Consider the following 13,030-nt stretch of genomic DNA (forward strand, 5'->3'; position numbering starts at 1 on the left):
CAGAATCATTTCGTGCTTATCTGCTATTTCTGTGTCAGAACCACACCAGTGTTCTTGAATCATGGAGGTGAGAGCTCCAATCATATTGCTCTGAGGTGTCCCATCATCATTATGAATTATGTCTCCTCTTTCATCCTTTAAGAGTTCACTTTCCATTTTTGTCATTAATGCTGGAGATGTTTTAGCTTCCCACCATCTTAAGAGAGTACCAGTAAAACATTGGATAAGAGTTTTACAAGCTTCAATTTCATTTTTCCCTCTTAGGCACATAAGCTTGTATTCTGTAAACATCATATCAATCATTTGTCTTATTTGACCTGTACTTAGATTGTCAATATTCCATTCTTGATGAGAGTCTGGAAAGAAAGTATGAGTCTCTGGAAGTTTTCCTTTTCCACTAAGATCAGGTGCAGAATATCTGGTAAACTGGCTTTCTAGAGGCTCATAGATGGGGAATATTTGAGATTCTGAATCTTTTTCGGGATCCTTGAGTAAAGAAGTAATGGTTATTTTTTCTGAAAACTCTTCCTGAGAAGGTTTGACATCTTCTTTGGGCAATAAATGGGGAAATTTGTCCACTGGCTTGACAGGATTCTGAATATGTATATTTCTTTTATGCAAGAATGAAGCAGGAATAGGCTTGTCAACTTTGGATATACTCATGTTTGCAAATTTCTCAGACAAATCTGTTATGAGTCCTTTAGTAGAACATATTTCTTGTATAACCTTTTCTTCTACTTCGTCAAGTTTGTTTAAGGACTCTCTTGCATAGCCTTTTAGAACAGAGGAAGAAAACTGAATATCATGGTATAGCGCTTTTATTAAAAACATATTTAATAAATTTAATTATAAATATATTAATAAAAAATTACAACTCATAAACATATATATTAAAGTATAAAAAAAATAAACACATATATATTGAAGTATATATATATTAATATTGTTTTTTTATTTTTTTAAGTTTAATTAAATTATATTTAAACTAAACTTTATATACTAAGAATCTTAACATTTAATATAATATAACCGATTATATAAACAACGAACACAAAAACCCAGGGGAATAATTTTTTATTTATATTTTATAAGAAGGTGAATATACCATCACTTACCATTTTAAATATGTTTACATCATCACAAAGATTACGCGCGCCCCTTGAGCGCAGAAAGACAGGGCCTTGATCTGAAATTGATATTCGAAGAAAGGAGTTGAAGAACATTCAATTTCCAGGTCGAAAGCAGGGTAGTTAGTAAGTTACTAAGGGCGATGTCTACAGCAGATAGAATTAGTGTCACTATTTCAAACTTGGATGCATCCAACAGTTCACTGATAGCAGTAAGTTGAAGTGGTTAACATCCAACGGTACTGTCTGTAAAAGGCACTTGAAAATTCTTCAAACAATTCGCTACTCTCGGGTAGATTTGTTTTCAAGCAAAGGGCCCTCAATCTGGTTTTAACGCGGGGTTTGCTTTATGGAGCCTGTTTTGGGTGTCATGCCTTATGGGTGCTGTTCTATGTGCTCTCTGTAATTGCAAGCTATCATTGCAATGCCATATATATCTTCAAAATGGGATTTCATTACACATTACTATAATTACTCTTACTGTGTACATGCTTCTTGTAGTTATATTTTTAAAAGCTATTACTACAATGGCATAACTCCAAGATGGGATTTCGTTTCAGATTACTATAATTACTCTTTATGTGTAAATGTCTCTTTTAGTTATATTGTTGGTTAAAAATAAATTGGTTTTTTGCTAGGATGTTCGGAGCTCGTTGGTGACCATCAAAATGATTGCAGAGGACTTAGAGAGGGAAAACCGTTCCGATCTGGTATTTTTTGTGTTCTTTGTTTCGCATTCGTCTCAGGTTTTAAATAACCTTCAGGGAGGGTTCACACAACTGTCAGGCGCTCAACAATTCTTGAAATTATCATAAGGGTAGCTTTGTGAAATTATCATAAGGGTAGCTTCACAAAACTTGTTTCGCTAATTTAGAACCTTGTAGCAGTGGTCCACATACTTCATATTCCACGTCACTGTTGGAATAATTTTCAGTCTACATCATGCAGCTTGTTATATCATTTGTGCGTGTCATTTTAGTTTGAAAAAATTAACAGCAAGAATCTACCCTTTTTAAACAGAGCCTATATGCCTTCCATCATGGTTGGCAGTTGAAAATAGATACAGATGTAAGATAAAAAGGTAACGAAAAACACCTTCTTTGACATCCGTTTACGGCGTTTTTCCACTGAAATCCGGTAAAATTCGGCTTTGCATTGATGGAATGGTGAAATCCAGTTGTCGGGATTGCATATTTCGGCTGCCCTGGGGTTTTTGATCCCCTGAATCGGGCAGTGGCATCGACAGCCCCCATTTCGACCAGTCTTTGGGTGTTTTGGGCTGGATTTGGAAAATACACCATGTCGGAAGGTGTATTTTGTTACCTAGTTATCCAGCTTTGTTGAGAATCTTAGTAGGATATGTACCATATAAAGGTTTCGTAATTCTTAATGTATTCGAGGTTTCAATGTCATTTTAAATCATATACTTCTTTCCTGTAAAACTCGGTACTAGGGAGGATTGCGGGTCAGCTTCACGAGTAGTATCTCTAATATAGTTGGTATTTTTGGGGACAATAAAAGGTGAAGCAATTGGATGAAGCAGCTCTGGAATTGATTCCCGTTTCTGATGATATCCTACGGCTAAGCTCAGCTCTTCAGGCAATTGGCAGAGAATACGATTCTTCAAATGAGGTATTAAGCCTTTGAAAGTTTTCCTTGCATACATTTACACCTTTTAATTTGAGTTTACATCGATCCTTTAGAGTGATGTTGGTGTTTCATGTTTTCTGGCATGAAGATGACAGATTTTAAGAAACTTATAGATGAACATATTTCCAAGCTTGAAGCAGATTCCCCTACGGTGCCCGAAAATCATTTGTTCTATAAGCAGTTTAAAGAAGCAGTTTGGGTAAGCTTGATATTTTCAGAGTGACATAGTTGTCTGCATTGTTTGAGTAATGATTTAGATGAAGTAGTTTTGTTGGTGTCAGAAACTTTTATTGTCTCTAAAGTATTCCTTGTGTAGTTTTGCCTGCATGACAATATGAGTTTCAAGGTCAACCATATTGTATTTGGGGTTGTGTTAAAACTTAATATCAGGTTTAAATCCTTCACGGAGATTGGCTCTTAATAGATTGCTCTCCTATTATACGTTATTCTGAGGACTTGATAAAGAGGAATATGATATATGGCTAATGAATGACTGTTTTGCTGTTATGGGTCTTATTTTCATGTTGGTATTATGGAGACAATCTTTGTGGAAACTCCTCTTTGTTTCCCCTATATGCATTGCCTTTAGAATTTATTCTTATGTTCTATTCTTTCTCTTTATATATAGAAATTGTTCATGCAAGCAAAAAATTAACAGGATGAGTACCTTCTTACTTTACTTAAACGAAGTCACTGTTATTTTATGGAAACTAAAGGGATATCCGTGAAAGGATAAGTTAAGGAAATTTTGTGGTTCTCTATTTTCTTTGTTCAAGTGAAGGAATTGTAAATGATTGCTTGCAGAGGGTTCATCATGCAGACGAGCCAATGCCTGGAGAGGAGCAGGAGGAAATTATTATGACTAGCAGTCAGTGCAGCCTGGTAAACATGACTTGTCCATTGACTGGGAAACCTGTCACTGAACTTGAAGATCCCGTGCGCAGGTATGGCTTTTTCTTTGTTGAATTTAAAAATCAGGATGTCGTTGTGTACCCTTTGGGATGTGCTGAATTATTAGATCAATGAATGAATATGAAAGCTGGTTTTTCATGCTTCAAATATCAAAAGTAGCAGTGTCTGCCTATCACAATGTTATTACCCTGTGACAATTGCATTCAATTGATATTTCCCATAGAATGACTGCAAGAAATATGGTACAAATAATCTGGCATCTTAAACATTGAAATAAATATGAAATGATGTTTTTTTAGAGTTTATATGTTAAGGCAAAAAACTCATGTTTAGCACATGGCTTACAACAGTTCTACTTGTTTAGAATATATGAAATGCTAATACCACTGTTGATACTTCCATTATCTCCTGACATCAAAAGTGTTTGTGGAAGAAAGCCATCAGTTGTTTCCGTCAGACAGGATTCTATCACAAATGCTACTTCTGTGCATTATATAATACATATGGATGCGAACCTAAGTTGCACAAAGCGCCGAAATGTTTCAGTGTTTCCAAAACAGGTACGTTTAGAAATGTCACCTCCCAAAAATGGAAACGTTGGCCGAAATGTCGACCGAAACGTGATATATGTTTATATATATATAAAAAGAAACATATAAATAAGTAAAGAAAAAAGGGAATAAGAACCATAGATAACAATTTATAAGGAAAACCAAGTCTATATTAACTCTCATAAATGTTTACATGATGGTTGAGTTTCAGTCGAGTTTCGGAGTTTCGGGTACGGGTACGTCCCAAAACACCAGGTTCCTAGAAGTTTCGTGCAACACAGATGTGAAGTTTGAACCATCTACCTCTTTCTATTATTTTTAACATTAATAACAAGATCACTTGCAACTTGAAATATATGAACACGTTACATGGACAGAAGAATTGTCCACTAGGTTTACCCTTGTTATGTGCCATGCTTCAGCTCTGCTGTTTCAGAAATTGGCCTTCCTAGGACCACTTTCGAGTCTAGAATGAATGTGTTTTCCTTTTAAAGTATCTTTAACCAACTCCTGAAAACTCTCTGAGGCATTGTACTTGATTCATGTTTGTGGTGTTATGTTACAGTCAACAACATGACAATCTCAACCCTTATGACAATTTCCCTCAAGTTTGACTTATTCATGGGAACTATCAATTACAAACCCTGACTCCCACACTCTTGTAGAACAGAGTCTTCTTGTTTGGGCATTATTACAGCCTCAAATATCAAGAAAAAACTCTCTTTGGACCATCTTCTTGTTTGGGCATTTTTATAGCCTCTCAAATATCAAGAAAAAACTCTTTTTGGACCATCTCATGTTGCTCATCTCATGTATCCATGGTTACCGTTGAAAGTTGGACTTACAAAAATGAGCCCATACGACCTTAATGAGCCTACAAAAGAGGCCTAAAAAAGCCAAAAGAAATATATGAAAGAACAAGCCCAAAAGACACACAAGCTTCCGAAGCCCAATTAAGACAAAAAAGAGTGTTCCATGGTATGGAAAATTCAGGTGCCAAGTCAGCGAGGTTAGAAGGGTTTCGAAGTGAAGTGATTGGACAGTTTTAAAGCAGAATTCAAAGGCCAGTGAGGGGCTAGAAATGCCAATAAAGTCTTACATTTAAGGCTTTCTCAGGTTGGATTGGGACTCTGCAGGATTGCTGGAATGCTCGTGCATGTGGAATAAGACTTGTGAAGAGACGAACTAAGAAACTGCCAGCTAATAGAAGATTGGACAAAGTAGTTTTTGTTTGTTATTGAGTGGTTGTTCGAAAATAAAATTCACGCTTCATTATCAGTTGTTTCTGCTGTCGTAGCTTGCATTTTCAGCTGGTGGTATTAGCAGGAGTAGTTGCTGGTCTATTCTACTTGTTTGGTAGGCAGGTAGTGCAGGGAAAGTGGCTTGCATTTGCTGTTGTTATCAAAGCCATTGCTACTCTTATAAGCTGTGGTAGGCAGCCCTTTAAAATCTGAAAATACTTCTGAGTGTTCCTCCACACTCATCTCAATTTGGTAAATTTAGATACACAAATGATTGCAAATTTATTATTTAAATGGTTTGGGAAGAACTAAAAAGAAGGGAAGCTGCTGAAGGCAGGAGTTGATGCAACCAATCCAAGTTGAGTTATCATGCCAATTCATTGTTGGAGGCAATAATAAGAAGAATCAACTTGCAGACAGATCCAAAATGACAAAATCTCAAGTGTTCAACCTGACATTGTCCAAGTACCACTTAGACACGAAAAGTGAAATACCATAAATGAAGGGTTGAAATGTACCCAAAGCTGTAACACCCTGTTTTTTAACCCCAGTTTGTAAATATTATTGTGACATGTATTGCTGAGAGATGCCAACATGGATAGTTTGTTATATCCACGCTGATGTAATTATGTTTATTATTTTAATGAAAGTCGCCAAACAGCTGATTGAATGGGTGGATTCCTTAGATTAACTATGATGCCATGAGCGGGAGGTGGAAAGGGGGAATGGTGGGATTTGTGCCTGCTGAAATAACCCATGCCAAGAATTCTTTTGTTGAACTGAAAATTTATAAACTTAAAAATCCCAATTTTCCCAATTTCTAGTAAAACAGTCGGGGAGAGAATTGGCAGTTGAACTACCAACTTCCCACAATTATGAGAGATGGTTGGGATTTATACAGATCTGTTCCTCAGAGGTATGGGAAAAAGTACCCATCTAGCTATTTCTGAGTTGACCCATGAAATTTCATGTTGGAGAGCAAATAATGAAGTCATTTCATGGGCAGAGGGCGTGTGATGCACACAAAAGGGTTTGGGGGCCAAATTTGAGTGAAAGTTTGTGCCAAAAACGTTTTGGGTTTATGGAAGAACTGCATGTGAAAATTCCTACACTCAAGGAACCCTTACTGCAGCAAAACTGAATTTACTTCTCCTGTTTGATTTTAATATACATTATCGAGTTATTCTCTGAAAATATACTGAAGTAAATTACCTATGCAGCCTACACCAATTTAATTTGATTACATGAAACAAGAAAATGAACAAAGAACAAGATACATAGGACAATGTTATTTTTGGACAAAATAGTCCCCAGAAAAATTCAGTGCGGGAAAACTGGTGCAGCAGCTTTGAGGGTTTTATATTATTAAGCAATAGTTTTGAATATAAAGCTGGATGCCCTCCCGACAATCCAGTTACAGAGAAAAATATAATGTCGGAAAATTGAATGAGATTACCTCACTTCACCAGGCAGTTTTAAGCGGATCCAACAACAGAACTGGCAAACCCTTGACTATCTTTGCGCTGGCCCTGCGTCAGCCTCAAAGGCTCTGCATTAGCCTTGCGCTGTCTCTTCTGCATCAACCTCTCCTGACTGTTCCGGCAGCTCCCCAGCAGTTCCAAATTTTTGCGTGAAGGCAACTTCTCCTCTGCGCTGGCACTTATGGCTCTGCGTCAAGCCTGCGTGGGCCTAGATTGGCCCAACGTCAGTCCCTCTAGGTGCTGCGCTGCCTCCACTAGTGGCTCTCTGCTTCTCTGCCCAGTATTCCTGAACTATCCTTGCCCCTCTGTTGCAGAATGATCACTTAGTTCAAATTTCTTAGCTTCCTAGCCCCAAAAATTTCGAACTCTAGATCAATTCGTTCTCTAAGTTTGTTTCTAAATGAACCCCAAGCCTCCTTATACTTTTCTTGTTGAGACTTCAACGGTCGAGATTAAGTCTCTAATCAACGACTAAGATTAAAAACTTGACTTGATCCGCTTTCTAGAATATTCTCACCCATATTTTGATTAATACCCATTAATACATTAATTTTCCTAAGTTTAGACTTAGGAAACCCATTAAAAATATTAATTATTTTAATAAAATACAATCCGAGTGGAATTTCACCAAACGGTTTGTAATAGCCCCGAAATAAAAACATGTAATTAATTAGATTAATCATGCGATTTATAATCAACACGCAATTTATCAACTAATTAACATCAAATTTCATAAATATGAGTAGAGACAACTTACCTGTGGCGATGATGTTTCTCACTTGTGATTTCGGGGTTGAACGCTAGTTGAATTCTGCTAATTGCAACAAAGTCTTGGAGACGACTCTCCACCCAACCGTAGCCTCAATTGCACAAAATTTTGTTACAACTGACCACCCCCGAGCCCTCAATCAACGTACTTTTGCCAGGGAATCCTTTGTCTCACAACACTATTCTCCTAAGAGAATGGATGATGGAATGATGGAATGCCTCTCATCTTCCTCACCATCTATTAAATAGAGCAAACATTGGAAGGGGAACCACATGCACACACTCCATGTGTCAACATGCAACTTTACTACTTTCTTGTTTTATTTCTTTTGTTTTTACTTTGCTAGCTTTACTGATTTTTACTATTTTTCTGTTTATTTTTATTTATATTTATTTAGAGCTTTAGTATTGTTATTTATTATTTATTTACTATTACTATGTTTTTTTATTTATTGTTTATTATTTATTTTCTTGTATTTTAATATTATATTATATTATTTATTATTATTTTTATTATTATTATTTATTGTTTATTATTAAGGGACATTACATACTCCCCCACTTTAAGAACTTCGTCCCAAAGTTAAGTTGAATTATTTAACATTTTATTTTGTTATTTATTACTTCATGTTTGCCGACACCCTCTGTTGAACTAGTATAACCAGTAGGCATAGAAAGTTTTACAACACTTGGGAAATCCCAAGGAATCTCTGTCCTTTTTCCCACTTTCAAAATCAGGCATAAGCCTCCTCGGTCTGTATCCTAGTCCAAGGTTGGCCCCAAGGCTCGCGCCTGACTCAGACCTCATCTGCCCCAAGGTAGGCATCCGGTACAGTGCTCAATGTCTCCGGGCATCTCGCAAGGTTGGTCCACTCCCTCCACAACTCACTAAGGCGCACAACCCCAGGCATCGAAGTCCTTACACCCCTACCAGACTTTGGCATCCCAATACAATACTAGGCACCTAGCCTTCAATATTAGGGACTTGGCTTTCTCAAGATGGTCCCATAGCCCTCAAGAGCTATCCATCAAGAGCTATACAAGACAAAGGAACCACTGGCATATGTAGTGTTGATTGAGTTTGTCCCTAGCCCATATGGTGTTACTTATTCTCCCTTGTGCGTATGGGCTCGCACGAGATCATCAAATAAACCGGCCCTCTCGGCCCATTTGTGGAGTCCTGTCAATCATCACACCTCAACATGCAACCAATGCATTAGCTATACCATCATAGTATCATAGAAAATAATCCACATGCCAAGTCTTGTATGTCATCATGAGAACATTCATCATTGTTAATCGCAACATTATGAATAATAACGAACTGCATGCTCATGCATGTCATAAATTTGTATGCAACTATCACATGCTTCACCTCATGAAATACCATCATAAGTTATAACATCAACATATTTGCATCAAAGACATATCATGACTTCACATAATAAATGAACCACATGTCAATAAACCTCATATTATAGCATCATAATTCCTATGCCACGTTATGCATATCATATCCATGCAACCACTAATACATATATTCATGCACTTCTCTCTATATTAAATTAACAACCAAGCTTTAAGTAAAAGTTTCCTCCGTATCCACAAAATAAATACTAGTCTCATTATATTATAATTTTCTATTATAAATTGACATAAAAACAATTAAATCAAAATCATGTCAATAAGAATTTTAATTTATATCTAACACAAAATCATAATTAATACTAATTTATCCTCTTTTTTTTTCTTCACTTCTTAAAATCTCTTGTTTTAATAAATAAAATAAAATCTAAAATAAAATTAATATACTTTATAAAGTTATAAACTATCTCTTATCTTATACATTTACATATTAGAAATATTATTAAACATTACAAAGGGACCCCTTTAGATGAAAGTGAGGTTTTAAATAATCTCAAGGAGGCTTTACAAGTATAATTTTAATATCCCTCTTTAAGATGGTTATGAGAGAAAATTTTATAATGATTTTACAAAAAAATAATTTTTTTCCCTAATAATGAAATCGAATTTTCTTAAGTGAAGCTTTCTCTAGAAAGTTTAACGCTCAATCTCAGAGAAATTCACACAATGGGAGAAGGAGCAACCCTTATAAATGTTTGTGGCTAATAAATAATAGTCTTTGCAAAAATAAAAGCTTTGAATTATCAAACTCTCCAAAATGAATTCTCAAATTTTAGATAATTTCGTTAAAAGAATGCTAACGTTTCATGCCCAAGGAGAGAATAAGCAAGGGATGAAGAATAGACTTTGCGGCTAGGAGATCGAAGCTTCGAAAAATTGATTTTTCAAATTCCCAAGTCCCAAAATGCTTAATTTCATGAAAATCGAAGTTGGAAAATTTCTCAAATAATTTTGCTTAGATTCTATGAAGATTTTTTTTTTTTTTTTCTCATGTAAATGTGCTAGTGGCTGAGAAAAAAATTCCCCAGCTTGAAGACAACTTCCAAAGAATCTTCGATTCGAATTTCCTAGTCTCTGGAATTTGGATTTCCTTACTTAATGGAGAATTTCGCATTAAAAAAACAGCCCTTTAGGTTTTGCAGCTTGCCAAAATATTTCAGTCAAATTTTATAAGCCACAAGAGAAATTTTGAACTTTAAAAACCTTCTCTCAGAAATTAAGAAAGACCTCCAAAAATGCTTGCGGCTAGGAGAGATGGTTTCAAATTGAAAGCGACTTGCAAAAAAATTAGAAATTGATGATTCTTTAGAAACCAAAAAAATAATAATTTAAAACCCTTAAAATTCTTTCTTTGGAAACAGGGTTCAGCCCCAAAAATTGTTTGTGCCCTTATAAAAGAATTGTAGGAGAGTAAAAATCGTCAGATAAATCTTATAAATATATATACATGTATGTATGTAATTCTAATAAAAAATGAGAAGTTGGTTATAATTTAGTTAATCAATTAAATAAAACTTAAAAAGAATTTTGACAAGGTTAACAATCCATTGTGCATATAGATTTTAAATAAAATTGTATGTCAACACTCATAGGCCTCAGGGTTGCAACTGGCTTTGATACCATATGTAACAGTCCCGAAATAAAAACATGTAATTGATTAGATTAATTATGCGATTTATAATCAACACGTAATTTATCAACTAATTAACATCAAATTTCAGAAAAATGAGTAGAGACAACTTACCTGTGGCGATGATGTTTCTCACTTGTGATTTCGGGGTTGAACGCTAGTTGAATTCTGCTAACTGCAACAAAGTCTTGGAGACGACTCTCCACCCAACCGTAGGTTTAATTGCACAAAATTTTGCTACAACTGACCATCCCCGAGCCCTCAATCAACGTACTACTGCCAGGGAATCCTTTGTCTCACAACACTATTCTCCCAAGAAAATGGATGATGGAATCATGGAATCATGGAATGCCTCTCATGTTCCTCACTATCTATTAAATAGAGCAAACATTAGAAGGGGAACCACATGCACACACTCCATGTGTCAACATGCAACTTTACTGCTTTTTTGTTTTATTTCTTTTGTTTTTATTTTTTGCTAGCTTTACTAATTTTTACTATTTTTCTGTTTATTTTTATTTATATTTATTTAGAGCTTTAGTATTGTTATTTATTATTTTATCATTATTTATCATTTATTTACTATTACTTTTTTTATTTATTGTTTATTATTTATTTTCTTGTATTTTAATATTATATTATATTATTTATTATTTTTATTATTATTATTTATTATTTATTATTAAGGGACATTACACGGTTTCTAGGTTCTTTAAAACTCATGTGCCTTAGCCTCTTTACCAATTTTCATGGCTAGAGCACATTTGATGCTACCAAAAACTAACACTCTCTCTTAGCAAGGAATGTGCTCTAGCAACAATGTCCAACTGCATGCTGCTCTGTCTTTGAAGCACCTCCTTTCCACATTGCTGCTACCACCAACACTATGCTGCTGTTGCTATTGTACTGCTGTCCATGACATTTCTACTACCACTGTTGCATCTATACTACAACTCCCTCTCAAATGTTGCATTTGCTATGCTGCTAGTACTGCCACTGCTAACATTGCATCCGTATTGCAACTCAGTCGCTGAGAGAAGCAACTGAGAACACCCAAAATTACTGAATTACCTATGTTCAACATAACACCATGTGAATGTTGGAATCTTACTGCTACTAGTCTTTGACCTTCTGAATCTTCTGCGCTGCTGCTGACTTATGCACTGTGCCATCTGCACTACTGCCAAACTTGCTCTGCGCTGATCAGTCTCTGGTCTCAGGCTACTGCATCTGTATCTCCAATCAACCCACTGCATCATCTGATGCTAAGTCCATCTCGCTATTGCTAAATCTCGGGCTCCCGTAACAAGTAATTGATCCAAGGGGTGGGTTCCTCAAGGATCCTGCCCACAAGTAGTCCTCCCGACTACAGTTCTATATTGCCCCATTTCCCTCCTGGAGATGCGTGGGCACTCATGGCAAACTCATTGTTGTAACATACTTTATTTTTGATAAGTTAGTTGTTATTTTACTATGTTGCTAGGAAACGTGGGTTCGGGGACGGGGAGGGTGTTAAGTTATGGTATGTTCTATGCTTATAACAGTTTACTTCTTTTTCTTATTATATTCCACCGATTAGCAATCACATGTACATAAAGTAAAGTGCAGATAGAACATTAAACGATCGACAGAAAACAAGCCAAGGCAAGAGACACAAGATGTGGCGGCTAGCCAGGGACAAACCCCACAATGTGTGGGGAAACCCTTTGATCAAATCTTCTTTTATCTTCAATAATTCAGCAGAGAGAAATAGTACAATAAATCTGATTCATATCAGCAGTAGCAAACCCTAGATCAGTAGCATCAGCATTAGCAGCTTCATTATCAAACTAGGGCAGACCATATCTCACAAACCGACAGTCGGATTGACTTCACTCCACCACCAAAAGTTTCGGCTTCCAGAGGAGGTTCAGATGAACCTACAGCGCAGTTCAGATGAGGAGATCTTCTAGGCCACGCAAGTCAATCTTTACTTCTGCAGTTGCAGCTTCAAATTCAGCAGTTTCCGGCTTCAAACTAGGGCAATTGATATCTTGCAAACCGTTCGTCAGATTGACTTCATTCCACCACCAAAAGTTGCGGCTTTCAAAGGAGGTTCAGATGAACCTACAGCGCAGTTCCAAAGAGGAGATCTTCTAGGCCACGCAAGTCAATCTTTACTTCTGCAGTTGCAGCGTCAAATTCAGCAGTTTCCGGCTTCAAACTAGGGCAGTCGATATCTTGCAAACCGTTCGTCGGATTGACT

At 36.2% G+C, this 13,030-nt stretch overlaps 1 protein-coding gene across 2 annotated transcripts in view; it reads left to right on the top strand.

The window, feature by feature from the left end:
* Positions 1 to 1,118: 1,118 nt before the first annotated feature.
* LOC149203454 (E3 SUMO-protein ligase MMS21-like) overlaps positions 1,119 to 13,030 on the top strand; it is a 164,340-nt gene continuing 152,428 nt past the window's right edge. The window contains exons 1-5 of one of the 2 annotated variants that reach the window (XM_089400189.1): positions 1,121 to 1,339; positions 1,766 to 1,837; positions 2,649 to 2,759; positions 2,866 to 2,976; positions 3,582 to 3,721. In XM_089400189.1, the coding sequence (XP_089256315.1) occupies positions 1,271 to 1,339; positions 1,766 to 1,837; positions 2,649 to 2,759; positions 2,866 to 2,976; positions 3,582 to 3,721 (503 nt within the window). In that variant the 5' untranslated portion in view covers positions 1,121 to 1,270. Of the gene's footprint in view, positions 1,340 to 1,765; positions 1,838 to 2,648; positions 2,760 to 2,865; positions 2,977 to 3,581; positions 3,722 to 13,030 lie in introns of both variants that reach the window. The other variant, XM_089400190.1, reaches the window with a different exon arrangement.

The sequence above is a fragment of the Pinus tabuliformis genome, chromosome 2_1 (assembly GCF_031772625.1).
Source record: "Pinus tabuliformis cultivar Carrire ecotype Pingquan chromosome 2_1, CPIR1, whole genome shotgun sequence".
In the NCBI taxonomy this organism is placed as follows: domain Eukaryota; kingdom Viridiplantae; phylum Streptophyta; class Pinopsida; order Pinales; family Pinaceae; genus Pinus; species Pinus tabuliformis.